This window comes from Anser brachyrhynchus (genome assembly GCF_964034855.1).
Source record: "Anser brachyrhynchus genome assembly, chromosome: Z".
NCBI classification, from domain to species: Eukaryota; Metazoa; Chordata; class Aves; order Anseriformes; family Anatidae; genus Anser; species Anser brachyrhynchus.
Genome location: NC_137697.1, coordinates 60,688,333 through 60,712,113, shown reverse-complemented (window position 1 = coordinate 60,712,113; position 23,781 = coordinate 60,688,333). Strand labels below are relative to the sequence as shown.

Sequence of the window (23,781 nt, the reverse complement as noted above, 5' to 3'; positions counted from 1 at the left end):
CTGGGCAGAGCAGTTGCTCCTATTCAAGAAGAGTTTATGCTTTTGAGAACTATACAGTAAAGCAAGACATCCAAATTTCATTTTGCATGCAAATATTAATACAGAGCTTAACAAACAAAACAAAAAAAACCACGCAACCAAAGACCACATCATCTGACTTCTCAAATTGAAAGAATATATGTAAGAAGCATAACTGCCAGAGGTCATCTGAACAAATCTGTTTCTTGGGAAATAATCCTTTAGCAGATATACTAGTCAAAGACTGCTTTTCTGAGGGGAAAGAGTAGCTAGAAAGTGTAATAGCCTGCTATTCTTACTATAGAGCTAATGCTTCTTTTCCCCTTCAGAATCTGTCTTGAATGACAATAACCTACTTCTGAAACTACCTTCTAATACTTCGCTTCTGAACAAGAAGTATGATGTCCTTGTCTGCTCCTGCTCTCTCCACTCACCCCCTTCCACTGCCTTTTCCATTTCACTCTTCTAGATTTATATAATATGCTGGATGCATTCAGTCTTGGGGGTGAGCGGCAGAAAAGAGGGTAGTATAAACTCTTCTTCCTAAAATAACTGACTTGCTGCTATCAGATAGACATACTTTTTTTTCCTGTCCATATTTTCTTCCAGAAAAATAGAAAATGAGGGCTCATAGGCAACACTTCATAAAATTTGTTAATTCTCAACCAACCTGGAGTCACACAGATCCAGAAATGCAGGTGTGAACAAAGTCTCCTGTTATGCCAGTTCTAACCCTGCACTTGCAAGTTGGTGGTCTTTCTGATAGGAAAGCTTCTTGCATTTCCAACTGTTTGTTCCTGCTGCTTCCTCTTACAGAAATAATCCAGCAGAGTAGCTTCAGCTGTTGTCTGAACAGTGGTAGGGGGCTGATCCTGGCTGGATTTCATGTGGTAATCAACTCAACCTGGATCAGTTCATGATACTAAGGGACGTGTGGATACAGGTCTGAGAAAAAGGAGTGGTGGGGAAGGTGTGTGGCACTGTTTTATCTGACAGCAGTACTGGTTTGCCACCTTTAATTCACACTGCCTTTGTGAAGTCATGTTTTCACAGAAATGTTTTCTCAACTGATGATTGTGAGAGATTGGTGTGGTGTGATTTCCTTCATTACTTATGTTATAGTCCTGTCTAAAATTTGAAGGTACACCAGGGTGCTTACCGGTGGTTAGTGGTTCGATTACCAGACATTTGTGCTGGAATACAGCTGGTGGTAGAAAAAGAGTGAATTAAAGCGGAATGGCCCTATGTGTTTATATGTGTGCATGTGTACATACGTACTTCGGTGAAATAGTCAGTTGTATAAATTCTTATGTATGTTGAATGCTGCTAGCTGACAAATAAGAGAACTATCTCTCTTCAGTATATAAATGTGGTTCTTCTACCATCTCAGTCTAAAAGATTCTTTTTTTCCAACTGTGTCAGCATGACTTCCTACCTCATCTGAGGTTTTGAACTAAACTTCTTTATTGTATTAATGGTATATCCTTTCTGTGGCATTTGAGGGTTGGAAGGAATAGCAGGATTCTTCAAAAAGAATTAGCAATAAGAATAAAAAAGCGGAAGGAAAATGAGCTTTTCAAAAAAAATAGTCTTTGCTCATATTAAAATGGATAATTTAAAAAGTGCTTGTGTTTAGTTTGAAAATACTATGTAAATCTGTAACCTGAAAATCAGGAAGAATGTTGCCAGCCCGTCAAGGGAGGTGCTCCTTCCCCTCTGCTCAGTCTCCTCACCCAGAGTGCTGAGCACAGCTCTGAGCTCCCCAGAGCTACTGGGAAGAGTCCAGGGGAGGGCCACTAACATGATAAAGGGCATGGAGTGGTTGGCACAGGAGCAGAGCCTGAGAGAGCTGGGACTGTGGCTTGGAGAAGAGAATCACAGAATCATTTAGGTTGGTAAAGATCCTTAGGATGGTCCAGTCCAACCATCCACCGAACACTGCCGACACATCACTAAACCACATCCCTAAGCACCATGTCCATACGTCTCTTAAATACCTCCAGGATGGTGACTCCACCACTTCCCTGCGCAGCCTGTTCCAAAGCCTAACTACTCTTTCTGTGAAGAAATTCTTCATGATATTGAGCCTAAACCTCTCGTGGTGCATCCTGAGGTCATTTCCTTGCATCCTGTCACTTCTCATCTGAGAAAAGAGACCAACACTGTCCTGACTGCAACTTCCTTTCAGGTAGTTGTAGGGAGTGATGAGGTCTCCCCTCAACGTCCTCTTCTGCACATTATACAACCCCAGTCCCTCAGCCATTCTTTTTAAGTTCCGATTTCTAGTCCCTTCACCAGCTTTGTTGCTATTTTCTGTACATACTCTAGCAACTCCTTAACCTTTTTGTAGTGAAAGGTCTCAAACTGCCCACAGTATTTGAGATGTGGTCTCACCAGTGCTGTGCACAAGGGGACAATCATTTCCCTGGTCCTGCTGACCATGCTATTTCTGATGCAGGCCAGGGTGCCCTTGGCCTTCTTGGCTACCTGGGCTCACTGCTGGCTCATGTTCAGCTCACTGTCATCAACCAGCACCCCCAGGTCCTTTTCTGCTGGGCAGCTTTCCAGCCACTTTCCCAAGCCTGTACTGCTGCATGGGGTTGTTATGACCCAAGTGCAGGATCCAGTGCTTAGCTTTGTTGCATGCCATCTGATTGGGCTCAGTCTGTCAATCCAGCCTGCCCAGATCCCTCTGCAGAGCCTTCCTGCCTCAAGTGATCAGCACTCCTGCCCAGGTTGGTGTCATCTGCAAACATACTGAGGGTGCAATAGATCCCCTCATCAAAATCACTGATAAAAATGCGGTGGTGTCTGTCCCCTGCCTATCACCCCACCCACCACCCTCTTCTGACTCCTCCCCTTGAGCAGTGCAGGGGAACGGGGCATGGGGGCTGTGGTCAGTCTACAGCACTTCATCTCTGCCGCTCATTCACGGTCCCTCTCTGCCCCTGCTCCACGTGGGGTCCCTCCCACGGGATGCCGTCCTTCCTGAACTGAGCCTGAGGGGGCTGCCCACAGGCAGCAGCTCTTCAAGAACTGCTCCCACATGGCTCCGTACCACGGGGTCCATCCATCCCCCAGGAGCAAACTGCTCCAGCACGGGTCCCCCACGGGTGGGCGGCAGCTCCCCCCAGACCCCCTGCTCCTGCGTGGGCTCCTCTCCACGGGCTGCAGCTCCGGCCCGGGGCCTGCTCCTGTGGGGGCTCTCCATGGGCCGCAGCCTCCTCCAGGCCACATCCACCTGCTCCACCGGGGGCTCCTCCACGGGCTGCAGCGTGGAGATCTGCTCCGTGTGGGACCCATGGGCTGCAGGGGGACAGCCTGCTCCACCAGGGGCCTCTCCACAGGCCGCAGGGGAACTGCTGCTGCCTGCCTGGGGCACCTCCTGCCCTCCTGCTGCACTGCCCTTGGGGGCTGCAGGCCTGGCTCTCACCCCTCTCTCCCAGCTGCTGTAGCCCAGCACTTCTTTCCCTTCCTTAACTCTGCTCTCCCAGAGGCCCACCCAGTGTCACTCATGGCTCAGCTCTGGCCAGCAGCAGGTCCCTTTTGGAGCAGGTGGAGCTGGCTCTGCTCTGACATGAGACAGCTGCTGGGCTATGCTCACAGAGGCCACCCCTGCAGCCACCTGCTACCTAAACCTTGCCATGCGAACCCAGTACAAAATATTAAACAAAATTAGCCTCAATACTGACCTCTGGGGAACACCACTTGTGACCTGCCACCAACTGGATTTAACTCCATTTAGCCCTTTAGGTCCATCATGCAGGTATTTTTTTGTCCAGCAAGTAGTAGTACATCCATCCAAGCCATTAGCAGCCAGTTAGCATACAAAAGGAGACTTTTTCACACATGGTGTAACAATTTCAAAAATTTTAAAGTAGATCAGATCTTTAAAACTGCTCTTTCCTTAACCCTTACATAAGGACTTGTAGTACTAATAATACTTTTAGAGCACCAAGCTTTGACAAGGTTGGAAGGAAGGTAGCTTGTTTTCTCTTGACAATTGAGCTGTTACATATACAGAAACTGCAAGAACAGCTCTCTTCAGATTTGTATAGTAAACCATTTTGGTAACTGCACAACCTGGAGTGGATCTGCTTTAGTACCCGAAGCTACGCTTGGTAAAGTGGTTGGAACTTCCTGCAGGGAAGTTTGTAAATGCATCTTGAGAAAAGTTGTGGAGTCAATTTCCATATCAAGTGATGGTTCTGTGGTCATTATTATCCTTTAGGGGTCTAAACTTCTTTAAAATGCACATTTACAAGAACCACAGCATTAGTTAAGTAAACCAGAACGGGAACTTCTCTACACCCAAGAAGGGTATAGTTTGCCCACAGTCAAAACCAGTTAATCAAGGAACACATGCAGGATTTGTAGAGCAGAAATTTAGATCCTCTTTAAATACAGATGAACTGTATACAGTCTTAAAGAAGTATTGTTTCTAATGAACTGTTGTAAGCCCTAAAGAGGTGGTAGAAAATGAAATTAGTTTTGCTAGTCAGAATGCCTCATCTACTGAAAATATTTGTATTTTATAAGTTATGGTCTTGGGGAGGGGGTGCACTGTGGTTCTGTTTTAAACTTCATTTAAAACATACTGCTTTGCTTGGTGTGTTTGATTATCAGCCTGTATGAGTAAATAAGCTGTTGTTCAGGGTGCAAAGCCTGAAACTGGCATAGGTGCTGAAACAGAGCAGTCTGTAGGGTAGAAAAAAGTTCATTAGTTTTCACAAAATGTCTTACGGAAATGAATGACTTCCATGACTGCTTTAAAAGACTGTTTACCTGACAGCATATGAAAAAAGAATTGTGATATTAATCTTACTTTAACCCATTATACATGAGAAACTCAAATATCACATCTAGTTTTAGCTATATATTTAAATAAATTATCTAGCACAAATGGATGCTATTTACAGCTGATCTTACTAAACTTATATATTGTAATTTTTTAGTTTTTGTTATTTATATGATGGGCAATTGTATCAACTACACAAAAACTTATTTGCCAACTCAAAATCTTTATCCAGAAGCCACAGAAGAAGTTTCGTTGGACAGTCCGGAGAGGGACCCAATACTTTCACCAGAACCTACTCCTGCAATCACTCCTGTGACACCTACTACATTAGTAGCTCCCAGAATGGAATCGAAAAGTGTAACGTCCACTGCGATTTTCGATAGATCCAGAGAAGAGGTATCCAGTAAATTGTAAATTATGGAAATGTCTTGTTTGGTTTTTGAAGGTTATCTTTTGTTATTGTTGGGTTTTGTTTTTATTTTTTAAATGATAGTTTCTAAATTTCAACTCACAGGACCATCCACCGGTAAGGGGAAGTATTAAAAAAAAAAATCTATTTTTTGGCATTTAAAGTTTGATAGGCATTTGAATCTTTAAAATATGAGGAGAATTCCTTAGCCAGGTAATTGTAGTGGAGATCAATAGAAATGTTACTGATAATTCTTACTACCGTGTTACAGTTTTTAACTTGGATTTCTGAAGTAATTGTTAATGGAGAGAGCAGTTTTCAGCATTATCCTGCATACAGCTGAGGCTGATTGTGATTTTAAGATGGCAGTTTACATTTGCCGTTGCATTCGAAGTCAGGGCATTGGCAAATGCCATTCATTCTAGAGTACATCCTCTTACTGGACAATGCCAGGGGCAAACGAGTTTGCAAACAAGACTTGCCTGTGACTTGAAGATACCTGCTTTCCCAAATGCTCCAAGATGGCATTTTATTCTTATTTTCCTCACCTTCATCCGTGTCATACTGTCCTTTCTGCCATGATGTTCCCTTAGATCTCTGTTCTACCAAACTTAGAAATATTGCGTGAAAAGGTCAGGAAATTTTGCCAGATTACAAGCAAGTATCTGAAATTCTTTAGCTATCACTTCTCCCCTCCCAAGCTCTTCTGTTTCTGATACCGTTAATAACTAGGAATATCTGTCCTTTGATTAAATGCTTACAAAATCATTGGGAATGAGAAAGTATGGTTCAAAAAAAAAAAAAACCATCTGTTGACATTGGAGGAGATAAAAAATAATAATAATAATATACCCTCAAGTTAAACATATGCTAAAAGTTGAGGCTAACATGGCCTGACAAGGGACTGCCATACTAAAGGCTTTTGCAGGAAGGCTTAAAATTAAAACCAGTATTAGAAGTTATATTCACTTAATGTTGGATGGTGGGTCTGAAACAGATTTTAATTATACAAATATACTTTATCTTCCTCCTACTTCTCCTATACACTTATCCTTGTACCTGTACATAATATGAACATGTTATCTTGCTAAATATGGCATATCCTTTTTCCTAGATTGAAGAGGAAGCAAATGGAGATATGTTTGATATAGAAATCAATGTATCAGATCCAGAGAAAGTTGGTAAGTACCTTTAACCTAGTAAATCAGATAGGGTAGACTGTCACAGTTCTTGAAGACTGTTGTGAGATTTTAGTATGATTTCTTATTCAGTTACCTTTTGGCAACTCTTAATATCTAAATGGAAAGCTATGTGATGTATAGTTTGGAACAAAAAGTACATGGAAGGATTAAAGTAACTTTCTCTAGGCTAAGTATTTTAATTTTCTTACAGGGGATGGCATGAATGCTTACATGGCATACAGAGTAACTACAAAGGTAACTAGCGCAAGAAATACTTGCAGATAACTTTGTATCATAGCTGAGTAGATGCATCAGAAAATCGTAACTAAAACTATTGTTATTTTTTTTAAGACATCCCTTTCTATGTTTCACAAAAATGAATTCTCTGTTAAAAGAAGATTCAGTGATTTTCTTGGCTTGCACAGCAAATTAGCAACAAAGTACATGCATATTGGTTACATTGTGCCTCCAGCTCCAGAAAAAAGTATTGTAGGTAAGTCTAGTATCTGTAAGGTTGTATGTATGCATGTCATTTAAGTACTGTAATACAAATGAAATATTTAAGTACCTGTTGTGCTTTTGAAAAGTTTTTGAAAGTTCTAATCTGTGCAGTCATACTCATGTGCAAGACAAAGCTAGGTCTGAATTCAAGGTTCCCCTAGAACAAAAAACAGCATAAATACTGGTACACCTGGAAGTCAGCAAAATGGTGGGACTTACTGCAAGTGCTCGCTTGCACTACAGCGACCTCAGATTCTTGCACAGAAATTTTCTTGAGGTGTAGGTAAGTTAGGAAAACTCACAGACTCTATAGGATGTTTTCAGAAGAACATGAAAGTCATGCTTTAAACTTGAGCTGACTCCCCTCCAGTGCATGAGTGGTATTTAGTTATGTCCTAAAATATATAGTCCATAGTCTTCTAATTCTGAAGGGATTCTCATTTAAAACGAGGTATCTTAAAGCAGAAAGCTATTAAAACAGCTGAAATTAAACAAATCTTTCACATCACACACATTTATTTTTAAAGTCTTAATATGAAACATTCTATATCCAGTTTTATGTCATGTGTGTTCTACAAAAGACCTTCATCTGTACATTCTATTACACTGGATAATGCCTGAAATTCCAAGCTCAAAAAATGTGTGTTTTTTTTTGTGAGGGACGGGAGTGGCCTGCATTTGAGGCCTTATTCACAAATTCAAATGGTGAATTACTGAATATTCTGTGGAACAACAAGGTAAAACCGAGTTGGTGGTGAGCTGGAGTTTGGCATTCATCTAAACCACCTCACTATTTTCATATCTATTTTGGAAAATCGTGGTTTCTTATTACTATTTTTAAGAAAAAAAGCTGGCAGAGAAATAACTTTGGAAACTGCTCATGTGACTGATCACAGAGTACCTATTCAAATTTTCAGTGTTTTCTGCACAGAACTTATAGCTTGAAAAGCGCAGAACTGATAGAGCAGAAACACACAACAAGTAGAAATTAGTTGTTTGCCCTAAATAATAGCATACCTCTCCTATGTCTTAGAAGATAAGAATAATTTTGAATGTTCAGTGCTTCGTGGTGTTTTTTGGTAGGACTCTGGTTCCTGAACCATCTGAGTTTGGGTCTTTAGCATGAAAGATGCAGTTTGTATTCTCACAGTTTTAGAGTTCTTCTGTTTATAAGGTTGAATATATTTCCCATACCACAAGACATCAAGAACTCCACAGTCATGGTTCTTTGACCACTATTGACTTCATCAGAGGAAGTGATGTAAAGCCGTGTACGTTTTATTCTCTATTCAGCGTGTAGTTTGTATGCTTCAGAATTTTCAGAGCAGACTAGTTAGTTAATTGAAAACCTCTTAGTTTTAGAACGTAGACTACAATAGAATGAAAATATTGGTAATGAACGTACCAGTTAATTGGACTGTAAATGAAGTTTATTTTCTTATTCTGCTTTATTTGTGTTTTCTTCTTTTGAACGTGACTGACCAGTAAGACTCTGATCTTCATTTAGATTGTCTTAATAAATCCAAATTCAAAAGATTTTTTATAACTTTTAACCACAATAATATGTTACAAGAAATTGCATATTTCACAGAACTGTTCCTAGAAGACCATGTAGCATGCAATGTTTACATTCTGTCTGTTCCAGAGTAGTATTTTCATTTTAATTTGACTTAAATACCTAAACTTAGGTGAGCTTTATCTTCTAATTGTATCAGTTATGTTAATGATTTTTGAATAATAAAGTAAAATCAATATGATGACATTTTCTTCAAAGGCATGACCAAGGTTAAAGTAGGCAAGGAAGATTCTTCATCTACAGAATTTGTAGAAAAAAGAAGAGCAGCTCTAGAAAGGTAATATATGTATCTAAAACCTGTTTAGCCTCAAGATGACTTGTGGACTCTGTAACTGGGATCTGGGCCATCTGTACCTAGGTGGATTCTGGAGGCTGTATGCAGCTCCTAAATCTTTGTGTAGAAATTTGTGTAATTCCTATTAATAACTGGAAATGTAGATGTATTCATATAGGGGATTATAGCTACCTCTTCTCGAACTGGTAAGTGCTTAGAATTGAGATTGCAGGAATCCAGTAATCAGAACTTTCTTCATCATGCATTTTGTTCTTCAGGAATTAAGTCATTTCAGAAATATGTCTGTTTCATAGAAAGTCAGCTGCTGGGAAGGGGGAAAGGGTGAAAGAGACCCTCAGTCACTGGAAACTAAAGTGGTGCTCTGACTTCCAATGTGTATTTGTGACTAGCTGAATTTTGGTGTAAAAAAAAAAAAAAAGTCACCCAGCACTGGTATCCAGCTAATATTGTTAAAGCATCTCTGCCCCGTAAGGGTACTTCTGTAGATACACTGCATCATCCCTTCTTGTTGGCATGGATAAATAAAGATGTTAGAAAGCAACTAGAAAAACTTGTGCAGATATACAAACTTAATTTTAGTATGATTTTATTTTATGCTGTTGTTGTGATCGCATCATTTGAGAACAATATTCTATATAACAACAGTTAAATGGGAAAATTAACAAAAGTGGAAGGGTTTAGTTTGCCTCCAGGACTCCAAAAGCTCAAGAACTTCATACATCTGTTTGATGCGTCTTTTGACATATAATGTTAATCAAAATATATCTCTTCAGAATCATGTTACTAATATCTTTCTATTTGCTAAATAATAGAACATCAGAACTGATATTGAACCTCAAAAAACTCAAAATACTGATAGGATGTCCCATCTTAGTTATTTCTCACTGAAAAATTGGTATATGACAAGATTTGCTTCTTAAAATTGCACACAGAAGTTACTGAAGTAATTCTGTCACTTGGGGTAGAACTGCAAAACATGTCATTCATCCTTAAATAAGTCTGTTCCTAAATGAATGGTGCTGTGAGACAAAGACGGAGTAACAGCTGGGATTGGAGTAGATAACTGAGCAGATCCTTCCATACAGCTTTGTCAGTAATACAGATGACTAGTTTCCCCCTGGGTTGCTCATTTGAACAACTTGGACAAATTTAATTCACTAACTTGTGTGCATGCTTTAAATGCTCATTTTTCACTTACTTGTTAAAGGAATTCTACTGGTATACAGGTTATAATGGATGTTAAGTGCGCCTCCTAAACTGGGGAATGAACTTGTCAGGATTTTTGATGTTAGGAAGGCTTCACACTATTACATTTTTTTTTTTCCCCTCAGACTATGAAAATCTTATCTGGCAAGGAGCAACTTTTTCATCATGCCAATTTTAACTGGCTTTTTCTTTCAGAATGAAAATTACCTACCTACCATGGTACTCAAATGCTATTCAAAAGCAGAGGTTTTGTTGCTTGTTCCTAAGCCTAAGCAAAACATTAATGTGCACCAGAAAGTCAAACAGAAGACATCTGCTTCAATTTGCTTCAATGAGCTCAGAGCTGTGGGGAAAGTGGGCAGTAAAGCAATGCGCCTTATTGAGTTCACTAAAATTTATGCCCTAGAATAGTGAACTTACATACTGCAAGTCTGCCAGATACCCTCAAGCAACACTGCCGTTTGTGTCCAATGAAAATACTTGTAACCTCCCTTGGACTAAGGGTTATTCTATAGGAGCAAATTTCTAAAGAAAAATCTCTTTGGCTGCCTGCCATGTCAACTTTAATGTTTTTGAGTATTTGGAAGAGCAAGGAAAAGTTGAGCAATCTAATGAATGAAATAATTTTTTTCTTCCTAAAGAAGCTAAGGGTAGTGAAAGTATCTGGTTACCATATCTAATAGCAAATGGAGAAAATACGTTGTTTCATTGTCAGCATACTCATGCTTTCAGTTGAGTCCCTTTCCACGTTTATTTTTAGGGTCACTTTTTAAGCAATTTGTGAAGGTAATGGGTTGGGTCTGGTAATTCACTGGGGAGGCTTAGGAAAAATTAAGCTTTGCAAAAAGTACAAAGTGCTGTTGATAGTGTTCTGTCAGAACATTTTAATAGGCAATATTATGTACTTACGCTCCCATGACATTTTGAAGTACTACATTTCTATAAAGCACTAAATGTGACACTTTATGCATAATACTAAAGTCAGTTATGACAAACTTGCAGCAGTTTTTAGGGTAAGAATACTGTTGAAATTTCACTCTTCAACCCATACTTGTTTAATAGTTTTTAGATAAACTGGGAAATACAAAAAATTGCAAAGGGAAGGAGCTGCATTAATTTCACTTTTGGGTGGATGAGTCCTGTAGAACTACTAGGGGTTGAAGGTCTAGTCTAGCCAGCAAATAAAGAGCTCATAGCAAGACTTCATTTTATTCTAAAACAAGTGAGGCAAAATTAGCTGTAACAAAAAACCTGTCTACTGCACTGTGCAAGAATTTTTAAACAAGCTCATCTTTTTTTGTTGTAGTTCTTTTTCCTGGCCTAAAGTGACTATTATTAGAGCAGGAGGATTTCATTTAACTGTCAAAAATACAAAGTATAATATTTTAACACTGCATAACGTACAGGTATAGCAGATCCCACCTTAAGGAGTTTCTTGTTTAAACAAAGTAGTTTAGAAACCATCAACTTTGCTGTGTTGTGCAGTGTATGGGGCTGGATCATTTTTAGTCAGAAGTTTCAGGTTTTGTGGCAGCCTTGCTGGACTGAGACTTCATTGAATGTTTAAACTGCTTAGTGGCGCTAGCCTGTAACTCTTTGTAGCCCATAGCCTAAGTATACGTTGGAGAAAGGTGTCAGAATGCAGAAATATGACTTGAACACTCAGCAGAGAGGCAAAAGACTGAAGGGGCATGGAGACTGAACTGTCCTCTGAGCGTTCAGAGGTGACTTTACAGGAGTGTTCAAGCCCCGTTAGATAATAAGGGAGACTGTGTGCTGCCTGCATTGTACCAGTTCTTTAGATGAAGGACACTTTCCAATGCTGTCAGTCACATTAAATTTGTTCTGTTATCTAATATTTTAATTTTTAAAATCATAGGTATCTACAACGAACAGTAAAACACCCAACCTTGTTACAAGATCCAGATTTAAGGCAGTTCTTGGAAAGTTCTGAGGTATTTAAGTTCTTTCAAGTTCTCCTATTTATTTCTAGGTACGGTAATATTCAATATAATATAATATATTCTCTTTGTGTTGAGACCTGATCTCCCAAATTCATAACAAGTAAAATTAGATTGTACCCTTCATGGGACAGAATTGCAGAAGGCGACTTAGGTAATGATGTGCCTGTGCCTCTGATAAAACATAGTCTGATGGTGACCAAAAGCTGTCTGCTTCACAGTAACTTCTCAAATGAGTCAGTCTGTCCAATTTTGAGTGAAACTTGTCATGCATACAGTGACTATCTGTTATTGATGTTACTGATAGGTAAGTAGGATCAGTAATTAGCTGACTTGGAAATGGGTTTCTTGCCTCTACGAATCCAACCTGATGTTTGTTGGGGGGGATAACATGAACACGCTTGCAGCGCTGCTGGCCAGGCCAGGTGTTTTGTGAACAGAGGGCTTCAGTCAATCATGCAGTGAAAGTCTGGCACCTTTCACAAAATTAAATGTATCGTTAAAGATATTATATGTCTCTATACATGTGCATAGTGGATTTGCTGTAACATTGTCTTTTGGCCAGTGTTGATGTCTTAGCTATGCTAATAAGTTTGAAGCCTCACTACTGACAAAAGCATCACTGATAGATAGCTGAAAGTGGTTTTGTCAATGCTGCTGACAGGCAAAATATTACACGTGAAAGGTAAATGGTCTGACATGGGAGCCCACCTTGTACAGTGTAGTTAGACTAAATTGAATAATAAAGACTAAATTAAACAATAATATTAAATTATCATTATATTACCATCTGAGGATTTCTGAATACCTAAACAATACACAGCTCTCTCAACGCTTATGAGGTAGGTTTTGAAATCTGTCTTCTATTGAAAAGCAAAAATACATCAACATTTTATGATCAGTATACAATGCAAATCTTGCATTATAATGAATTACTTCACAGAATTTTTCTTCTAATTTATTGTAAATCCAAGCTTCGCTGCTCCTGTAGTGGTAGATTGTTCTCTGTAGCATATAGGTGGCTAGTTAGGACGTTTGGCTAGTTCATAATAACTTTGGACAAGTAGGTTGTTTGTTCCATTTAAATGTAAAGATGTAGAAGAAAAGTAAATAGTCTATATTTTTAAGTTTTCCTCTGAGAATGTAAAAGTAGTAAATCTGAGAAATTAGATTCTACTATATTGAAACACATAGGACTAAAGAAAACACTATATCCTTTTCTTTTCCCCTTGTGCCCAGTTAAACCTCCATCCTTTTAACCAGTCTGTTTGCCCTTATTTGTCATTCAATTCCAGCTGCCGAGAGCGGTTAACACCCAGGCTCTGAGTGGAGCAGGAATATTGAGGATGGTGAACAAGGCTGCCGACGCTGTCAACAAAATGACAATCAAGATGAATGAATCGGATGCAGTAAGAGCTGATTTTTCGACTTGAATAATGAGACGAATTAATGAGGCTCAACAATTGCATTTTAAAGCTGTAGAAGGAGAAAATGGGTTATTAATTTGCTTATTGGCTTGGATTCTTAACTGTGTCAGTTGACCACCCTGGCAGTACATGGATAATTTGCTTCTTTAAGACAAGAAATGTTGCTGGTAATCTAATTTGTAACGCTTGACTCTTTCATCTTTTGTCAGTGGTTTGAAGAAAAACAGCAGCAATTTGAGAATCTGGATCAGCAACTTAAGAAACTTCATGCCAGTGTTGAAGCATTGGTCTGCCACAGAAAAGGTAATTTTGCTTTTATGTGGCTTCATGAACTTACGTGCTTAAAACTGTAGGAAATAGTGATGGTCTTAACTACTAAGTAGAGTTACACAGTAAACTATAACGAAAAAATCTTATTACACCTATTGTAAACTGCAAAATAGCACTTTTGGTATGCCTATTTTAATCTTTATTGAGAATATCTGTTACCCCTTCTGTTGAACATGAAAATTACTATATTTATTTAGCTCTTTTTATCTTGCAGAGATCTAATACCATACCTAGCAAGTGATTCTGCTACAGTAGACATCCATAAACATATCTCTAGATCTCATGGCAAGAGTAATTTCCTTCCAAACAAAAAGTCATATAAATCCATTTAAACATCTCATGGTTCAATATTGCTCTGAGTTTAAATTCTTAAACAGGAATTTTCTTTGTTTTGTCCACATAATGATACGTCATTAAGCTACTGTTAAGGTAAACTGTTTCTGGAAAGATAACTGATCCTAGAACATCAGTTTTGGGCTTACTTGTGTTACAGAGAAGCAATGCCTGCCTGTTTGTTTTAATGTTTTAACCACCTGTGCAGCTGTTTTGTTAAAAATAGATATTAGATAATTTAAAAAAAATATATCTCTGATTTGTAGTGCAAGGAAGACCATAAATGTGCCTTTTTACCTTACTGCATTAAGACAAAAGTTTGGGTAGATTTACAATGCTGTACTTTAAAAAGTACATGAAGTTGCTTTTTCACAATCCTCCCAGGAATTATTCTCTGTGGTAAAATAAATAAATATTTGTTCAGATGTCCTCAAGATTAAAGAGTATTTTAAGAGTTAATGAAAATGGAAAATAGATACATTTGATTGCTGTTGATTTGACAGCTGCTTGGAGATTTGAGGAAGCAAGGATTTTTTTGAGAGATGTATTTAAATTGTAAGTTTTAATTATCTGAAGACGTTTGTTTTTGTTGGCTTTTTTTCCTCCAAACATTTCTGGTGTTCTGGTGATTCTACAAAAACAAGAGAGTTAAAAACAAGCCTGCACTTTCAGTTCTTAAGTAATTGGATTAAAATACGTGTTCAAAGGTCCTTCATAGGAGATAACTTTGTACAGGAAGGCTTACATGCGATTTGGTGAGACAATTGCCTTAGTTAATGGATAAGCTCAAATCTTCAGCTTCATAGATGCCAGCCATGCTGGTACGTGTTGTTTTGGCTTTGTTTTTTTACCTAAGGTTTGTCAAAACATGGCAATATATTACATTTGGCATGATTAGAGGTACTTCAGTCAACAGGACGGTCCAAAAGAAATATCCAGGAAAAAAAAATGAATTCCCCTTGTGGTGGTGGTGAAATACGTAGTTTTTTTCCCACTGTCAGCTTCATGAAACGACTGTGCTGTAGACCAGTTCAGGTTGGTTTGAAATTGCTCGGTAGGTTTCTTGGTTTTTGTTTTATGGGCTTGGATTTTACCTGAACTAGGCCTTTTGGATAATAGTCTCTTGACTTAGTAAATGTGACATTAACAGGCTCAGGAAAACATTTATGGGTGGAGAGTTTTTTGTATACTATTTTCTCCTAAATGTAGTTTCAATGTGATCTCCTTGCATATTTTATCATCAGCTTTAGGAAATACAGCTTGCATTTTTCAGTTGGTGAAATTAGGGTTGCAGTAGGGCAGAGATCTCTGCTCTGTTTATCTATACTGTAGAGTAACATAACAAATTAGGTACTCGTACTGAGTGTTACTTCTGTATTTCAGAACTTTCAGCCAACACAGCTGCCTTTGCTAAAAGTGCTGCCATGTTAGGTAACTCTGAGGACCACACTGCTCTGTCTAGAGCTTTGTCTCAGCTTGCTGAAGTTGAGGAGAAGATAGATCAGTTACATCAAGAACAAGCTTTTGCTGATTTTTATGTATTCTCAGAACTGCTTGGTGATTACATTCGTCTCATTGCTGCGGTAAAAGTGAGTACTGCGAAGAAAAATACTGGTTTTAGTGTTTAAAGTCCCACTACTAAACTTTTAGGTATAAGGTAAATGAATATTTGTGTGTATTTGCACATTTGTTACACAGTTGAGACTAAGTTTTTATGTTAAGTTCCATCCAAATAAAATGAATGAATCTGTGATCAGTTATTCCAATGATAAAAATGATTGTTATAAGTGAGAATGGATTTTAATTCTGGATTAATAGGATCCAGAAAAAATGTAAATGGTGAATATCTACTTTGAGCGGTACTAATTGTGTACAGTATTTGGGCAAACTATATGCTATTATGTCTAAGCAAGAACATAATTTGGCCATATTTGTTGGATAGCCAAAAGCTTCTGTAAATAAGAAACAAGTATAATTTGTGGATTTCGTTAAAGAAAATATTGGACTTTAAGTCATACTGTATAGTATAATTAGGTTTTGACGTGGGAAGAGGAGTGTAAGAATTTTGAACTTGCCAAATTGTTGTATCTTTTCCTTTGTCTCCTCCCCCTTTCCCATTCTCTGTTGCCACTCTCTGCCATCATTGTTTGCTTTGGTAGTGTTTTGGTGGAATGAGGAACAAAAAATAGTTTGGGGCATGGAGGTGTTTGTTCTGAAGAGGCTTGAATGTCCGCTGTACATGGTGTTTAGCTGTGCAAGCGTGCTGTCCAATGAAGTACAAGAAGATGTAGTGGACACAGTGGAGTTTCTTTGAGTATAGTTGTTCCAGTTTTATACAGAAATACCTTCTCATACTGTAAATTTAGATAGCTCTAACAATTCCAGTTGTTTAATAAATTAATTCGTCATTACAGGGTGTGTTTGATCACCGAATGAAATGCTGGCAAAAGTGGCAAGATGCTCAGGTCACTTTACAAAAAAAACGTGAAGCTGAAGCAAAGCTCCAGCTTGCCAACAAACCTGATAAGTTGCAGCAAGCTAAAGATGAGATAAAAGAGGTAATGTTATCAAACATTATTTTGAAGGTCAGACTCCCTGCATTGACTCATTCATTTTGCATTAATGCACTACTTTATACCATTTTTATTTAAGAACCACTTACTCATTTGCTGTTTTCCATATTTATTGAAGTTGTTGAAACTAATTTATCTTAAAACTATGCACAATTGTTACTGATTGTAAGATCTGTAAGGCGGTTGAATACTGTCTCTACAGAGTCTGGGAAACGGGAGGAGGGGAACATGGACAAGTTAAATTGCTTCTAATTGTTAACAGATGACTTGGGTAGGCAGTGGAATGTCTTCTGGCTTTTAAAGCTAAAATCTCACAAAAACTAATGGAGAACTGTTCCCATGTTTTGCTTTATTATGCAGCATATCTAGCCATATATATGTATGTATGTATATATGGTGTGATTTCAGTAAAAATAAACCTTATGTATTGAAGTGTCATAATCTATACACTTTTTCTGTCATGCTTCACTAAGGAAATTGAAGAGGTAGGACAACTTAATTATTTAACATTAATGCATTCTGATTATGCACCAGTATTCTCTCATTAAATAATGGGAGAACATCATTTTAGATTTCCAACTCTATTATGCAGTTATTTTGTTTGGCTTCCTCATTGGTCACTAACCACAAGTTGCTTTGTTCTTTCTGCACTTCAGTATATTTTGCATATGGTATTGAAATTTCTCATTAACTTGGCTGTCTTATTCTTTAAAAAAAAAAACCAAAAACATTGTTTACTAGCAAAATTTACTGTCAGTCTTATGTGACCACGTTCTTGTTGGTTGGTACTCTTGATGTGACTCATCCATCCACAGTGCTACACGTGAGCCGACTCCTCAGCCAAAATACTTCCTGAGTGTTGGGAGTAGTAGGAAATAGTGATCCTTTGTCAATTCCAATGTGAAAAGAATTAATGATGCTGTTCCTAAGAATTTTTTCCTCTTTACTGGATGAGTAGAGAAGGTTGTTAGTAAGCCCTCAGTTTGAATACGCTGGTGGAAAGATTGCTTCCATTTAAATAAATTCAGAGTTGCCAGATTCAGTGGTAGTAGTCCTTCTGGCAGAGAAATTGCAGCTTGAATGTCATCTGTGACAGAGTTATTTTTTTGCAGGAAAAAAAATTATCCTAGAAATATTGTATTGAAAAGTGAAAATTCCTACTTGTCAGGAATTATAGGATGGCAGACCATCATCCACTGATAATTTATACTAAACCTGGCATTTGGAGGTGATGAAACATGGATGGGGTCCCCTACGCCTATAGAGTCTTGCACCAAAGTCTCAGGCACCACTAGTTGCAGTGGTAGAATGGTAGTGTCTTAATCTACCCTTTCCTTGTCTGAGTTTGATATTGTTTCAGTTATTAGATAACTGTTCAGGCTGTGTTTCCCTGAAGCACATCCTGTTACGACATATTATATGACTTCATAAATGTGTACCTGAAAATACGGGGGTTCTGGATAAACGTAAACTAAAGATATAAATATCTAGATACTTATTGGAATAGGTAGATTGTGTTTGTCTCAACACAACAGTAAATTGATGCTGCAACACAAAATGCCTTTGTAAATAGACAGTACCACTGGATTGCTGACAGGAACATGTTATATTAGAGTATGTTGCATCCTGGCAGCCTTTTCCTGAGGAAAGTGACTGTTACTGGGTCACTTAGCTCCCATGATTCAGTTAGTATGTTGAGATGAACAGATACAGTTGCATTTTTGAAATGCTAGCCTAAATGTGTCTGTGGTGTCAGGTGATAGTTTTTTTCATAGCTACCTACACAAAAGGTTTGAATTTAACAATATAATAGGTATGTAAAACCAGAGGCAAAAGAAAGCCTACTAGTTACAAGGGAGCGTATATGATAATGATCTCTTACTGGGTAGCTGGACGTCTTTTCCCATAAACTAAGGACAAATATAAACTAGTGTCATGTAGTATTTTTACATGAATACCACACTTCCAATATGGCAAAACCTCCAGGCAACTTCACTTTATCTGAATTTTCCTTTTACGATCTTACCTGCAATAGCTTTTCTACTCCTCTTGTATCTTCAGTCACCACTGAAAAAGAGAGTGTGTGCTTTGATTTTAACTGGAAAACGAAACAAAACAAAAGGCATTGTGAGCTTATCTGTAATAGAAATATGAGAAAGATAAGCATATACATGACTGCAGGCAGAGATGGTGGTTGGACCTAATGGTCTTTTCCAACCGAAGTGATTCTATGAAGAAATTAGGAAAGTACAGGGAACTGACTTCTGAGACTCTCTTACGTTTGATTGGATAGGCAGTCACAGGAAGCTTAGTGGTTTAGATTCTTGTTAGAGCAGTGCTTGTGAAGGGAATGGCCAATAAAGCTGTAGAGATCCTTTTTCTTTGCTAAACAATCTCTTAAAGATTTTAAGTATACCTCAGTAACAACACTGAAATATTTTTGTCATCTACAGATGTCGTTGTGATAGAGATACCATCGTTTAATGCGGTATCCTATTCTACAAATATTTTGGAATTGTTATTGTTAGACTTTCCCTTAAGTATGGAAAAGGACAAAGAGGTCCTTTTCAGCTCCTGAATGACTGTCATTAATATACTAAAATGTTGAAATATTGATAAACTGAATGGAGAACACAGTTTCATTTCTGCATGTCTTTCTTTTGCCAGTGGGAGACGAAAGTTCAGCAGGGGGAAAAAGATTTTGAGCAGATCTCCAAAACCATTCGCAAGGAAGTGGGAAGATTTGAGGCACGTATAATTTTGTCCAAGTATATGGCATTTTTACTTTCGATAATATTGACATTCTATGTAAAATTGGTTAATGCCACCATTTATTTCTTAACAGAAGGAAAGAGTGAAGGACTTTAAAACTGTTATTATCAAGTACTTAGAATCATTAGTGCAAACACAGCAGCAGGTAAGTTAAATTTTAAGTTTTGTACAAGTTAATATTTAATGTTACATATTAGGTTAGTTAAAAAAAGACAGGCTGTAAGTGTAGCAGTTCCTAAAACAAAAATAACTACTTGTAGTCTATATGGTACTGGAGAACACAGATTGCAGTTTCCTAGCTATTACTATACTCCTTTGCATAGCTCTAATTCAGGCAAGCAAGGGAGAAGCTCCCGTAGGGGTATGGGGAATGGAGCTTCTTGTCTGTTCTCCTTGTAAAACTGAAGTAATACTTGAACTTTTAGACTGGAATAAATTGTAATAAGTATGTACTTCAAATTATTGAAGCGGCTTGAGTACTTAGATGCTTATTGGTCTTTTTAAAAGCTTAAGATGCTTCTGAATATTTTAAAGCTGTAAAAACAATTTTTAGTGACTCAGAAATAGGCCTTGTTCACAAAATAGTATTTGGAGTATTTACTTTTTTCACTCCGTTATAACTCTTAAGCTTTGTTTAGTTAAAAAAAAAAAAGTGACATTAGAGGTAAGAATAACAAATTAACCTGGCAAACAAATTCTTTGTAACTGTATTCTGTAGTATCTCCCTCAATGTGTAATAACTGTTGCATGAGCAAAGTTGTATATTTACTACTTGTATTTTTTCTTGCTTCATGTAATAATGTGAATGGATAATATGAAGCATCTGTGTTCTTATTGCATCCAGTGGAGACAAGTTTGCCACAAGAGGAGGAAGGTATATGTGTTTTCTTTTCCAACAGTTAGTACTTAATAGTGATTTTTTTCCCCATTTTCTTCAAGCTAATAAAATACTGGGAGGCATTCCTACCTGAAGCCAAAGCTATCGCCTAAAAGAAGAATATTCCAAATGACAAGACACTCTGGATATGTTTGTCCTGAATAAACCTAAATTCCACAGTGAAATCACTTTAAATCATCCAAATAAACCACTATATATTTTATGAATTAACATGTGGCTTTTTTATATACTACAACATTTTATTAACAAGCTGCATGTCCTGACCCTCGTTGAAGTGGACTGTGGCATGATGTTCTGCAATACATTGCTGAATTGAACACTATTTTGTCTTAATACTTGCACTAAAATGTGCACTGCAAGGCCAGAAAGCTGATATTTTTGTTCTTTACAATACAATGTTCTGTAGTTCGTTTACCTGATCTTTATGAAACAAATGTAATTGCATCGATTAATGTTCACTCAAACATTCCTGTACAAAATCATGTTTTTGTGATTACAATAATAAAGGGATGTACCTTGTGAAACATTAAACACTGCCTTTGTGTCTGTAGATATTGGTGTTCTCGGAAGTAGTGTTCATAACAATTTCAGGTTATATCAAAGGCTGAAACAACATCTAGTAAAGAATGCTGAAGGTGGTATTAAAGAGGCACAGGCAAGTATTTGTGGTAAACTGTTTTGTAATTCTGATTCTCTTTGTTACAGGTATTCTTCTCACCTGAAGTTATCAGTACCCTGGTAAAATACAATGCATGAATACTCAGAGTCAAAAGACATACATAAAATGAAGTCTCATACAAAGTTTCTGAATGATTAAGATCACCTGCATGGTCAAATGCTGATGTCCCACTCAACTGATAAATTACATCTTTCTTAACCTTGTTGTTCATGGTCTCAGGATTAAAATAATAATAATAATAAAATCTTGCAAAAATTGTGGTAATCAGGGGAGGAAGAAAAATCACTCCTTCAGCTGAGAGTGTAAGGTAGTTGTAAGGGCTGCTGTTCTACTTGTCTGGGTTTTCCTGAGTAGAAAATACATTTGCAGAGACAGGTAATATCTTCTGTAAGATATTAGAACAGTTAAACATTTTTCTGAAATATAAAAGATTAACATTGGAGATGCTACTTTGTCCATTGTCATTTTAATGACATACTGAATTCATCAATGGTATGTATCAACAATATTAACAATTTAACTAATATTAACTGTTACTCATGTAGTGAGAGGCTGTTGCTTTCAGCTGATCATAAGAGGATAAGCACATGAATGTGTATTGCTAATGGTCAAACATAAAGAACCAAACAATACTATTTCTGAACAGGTGGGAACTTAACATCTTAACATCAGCTGTAAGATCATACAGTCTGACATATGCAACAAAATTAGTGAGAACTTTTCAAGATTACCATCTTCCATTTTGTCTGTACAGAATTCTGATGACTATTTCTGGGAATTTTCAAGTAAGGTTGCACAGAAACAGTTATTTGGAAAAATATCTGTCAAGCTTTTAACAAGCATCTTAAAATGCTGAAATGCTAAAACCTTTAAGCTTGTAGCAACCTGTGCATTAGTGCTAGTCATTTAGCTTGTAACTAATTTTAAAAGCTCAACTATGTGATAAGTGTATAGTGAAGAAACTAATCCAGGCATAACTCTACTAAGTGTTATAAGTTAGCTTGCAGGGTGCTAATGAAAATTGACAATCAGCTTGAAATTTGTTCCAAGGTGAATACTTCTAGAATTACTTAAATACACTCAAATTGGATATGCAAGGCTCAAAATGGGTAAACTTACACATTCTGGATATTTTCTCTTGAAGTGTTTTCTCCAGCTTTCTTAGTGCTGAGTCTTCCCTCACTTCCCATGGTATCGGAATTAGAACTCAGTTGATTTCGGGATCCAGTTTCTTTTCTCAGATGAGAGAAGGAATAGCTTTCACATTAGTCTTCTAGCAGGGACTAGTGTGACATTTTATCTGCACTAGACAGCTGAAAACAAAGTTGCGTAGGCTTTTTTTCTTAAAACCAAAACCAGAAGCCTGTGGGAGTGCAAAAGTATAACAGCATCTCTGGACTTCAGTGTCACAGAGGGTTACTAATATAAAAAATGTGTAGTCTTTTTTTGCATCACAATACACTAGTGAAATCTCACGTGGCTTGCATAAAACTCTTGTGTTTCAAGAATTTGATCATTTACATTGTTTATATTCCCCCCTCTAGTCCACTTATGAGACCCCACTTACAGTACTGTATCTAGCACTGGTGCTCCCAGCATGAGAGAGTCATGGACCTGTTGGAGCGGGTCCAGAGAAGACCCACAAAGATGATCAGAGAGGTCTGGAGCACCTCTCCTGTGAAGAAACGCTGAGAGAGCTGGGGATATTCTGTCTGGAGAAGAGAAGGCTCTGGGGAGACCTCATTGCAGACTTCCAGTACCTAAAGGGAGCATGCTGGAAAGCTGGGGAGGGACGCTTTGTCAGGGAGTATGGTGATAGGACAAGGAGTAATGGTTTTAAACTGAAAGAGGGTAGATTTAGATTAGGTATAAGGAAGAAATTATCTACTGTGAGGGTGGTGAGGCACTGGACCAAGTTGCCCAGAGAAGCTGTGGATGCCCCATCCCTGGAGGTCTTCAAGGCCAGGCTGGATGGGGCTTTGGGCAACCTGGTATGGTGGGAGGTGTCCCTGCTCATGGCAGGGGGTTGGAACTGGGTGGTCTTGAAGGTTTCTTCCAACCCAAACCATTCTGTGATTCTATGATTATGAAGATTAAAGACATCTTTCCTAGTATGATTAACGTCTTTATTAGGAGTTGTTATTCAAACCAAGAGAATGGAGATATTACTAAAATATTTTCCCTGAGGAACTCAGCATACTGTGTTGTATGCGTTGTAAGCATTATTTCCCTCCATCTCCAATCTCCAAACCCAGGTACCACCATCATTAGTATGAACACAACGAATGTTTGCAAAATACTTAATTACTGCTGTAGAAGTAACTAACATTTGGAATGTTGAATAAAAGACAAAGTACTACTTTGTCAAATTTAATTTTTTGGTCTAATTTAGTTTTCTTAGGTTACAGCCAGAAATTTTAAATCATGCCCATTCTCATCTGTTGCTTTTTGAATTAAAAATATATGGCTACTGAATGATGATGTGATGTAGATTAAATTCAAGACATTGTTACCTTTCTCATACTTTCATTCAGTCTTCAGTAAGTCTCTGATTTAGTCACTGTCTATTTTAAAATTGAATAATCTGCTTTTTTTAACAGTCGGTCTTCTACCTCTCCTGTATTTTTCTCTAAAGGCCGCGTAAGGGATTTTGTGTTCTGTCATCTCTTAGGTTTGTGCCCTAGATATGTCAGTTTCTTTCAAATTCTGGTGGAGATGAACTGCTGGCTAGTATATTCTGTGCATTTAACTGAACAACCAGCATCCACTAAAATTATGTCTGCAGTGAAAGGTTTCTCTTTAAATATATTTATTATATGGTATT

The 23,781-nt window shown here is 37.7% G+C and overlaps 1 protein-coding gene across 1 annotated transcript in view; it reads left to right on the top strand.

Moving 5' to 3' along the window:
* SNX2 (sorting nexin 2) overlaps nucleotides 1–20,809 on the top strand; it is a 34,298-nt gene extending 13,489 nt beyond the window's left edge. The window contains exons 3-15 of the mRNA XM_080574345.1: nucleotides 5,049–5,212; nucleotides 6,340–6,406; nucleotides 6,618–6,661; nucleotides 6,758–6,899; nucleotides 8,682–8,760; nucleotides 11,864–11,939; nucleotides 13,241–13,354; nucleotides 13,582–13,675; nucleotides 15,419–15,624; nucleotides 16,450–16,593; nucleotides 19,276–19,356; nucleotides 19,454–19,525; nucleotides 20,320–20,809. Coding sequence (XP_080430471.1) covers nucleotides 5,049–5,212; nucleotides 6,340–6,406; nucleotides 6,618–6,661; nucleotides 6,758–6,899; nucleotides 8,682–8,760; nucleotides 11,864–11,939; nucleotides 13,241–13,354; nucleotides 13,582–13,675; nucleotides 15,419–15,624; nucleotides 16,450–16,593; nucleotides 19,276–19,356; nucleotides 19,454–19,525; nucleotides 20,320–20,370 — 1,334 coding nt within the window. The 3' untranslated portion in view covers nucleotides 20,371–20,809. The remainder of the gene's footprint in view (nucleotides 1–5,048; nucleotides 5,213–6,339; nucleotides 6,407–6,617; nucleotides 6,662–6,757; nucleotides 6,900–8,681; nucleotides 8,761–11,863; nucleotides 11,940–13,240; nucleotides 13,355–13,581; nucleotides 13,676–15,418; nucleotides 15,625–16,449; nucleotides 16,594–19,275; nucleotides 19,357–19,453; nucleotides 19,526–20,319) is intronic.
* The last annotated feature ends 2,972 nt before the right edge of the window (nucleotides 20,810–23,781 follow it).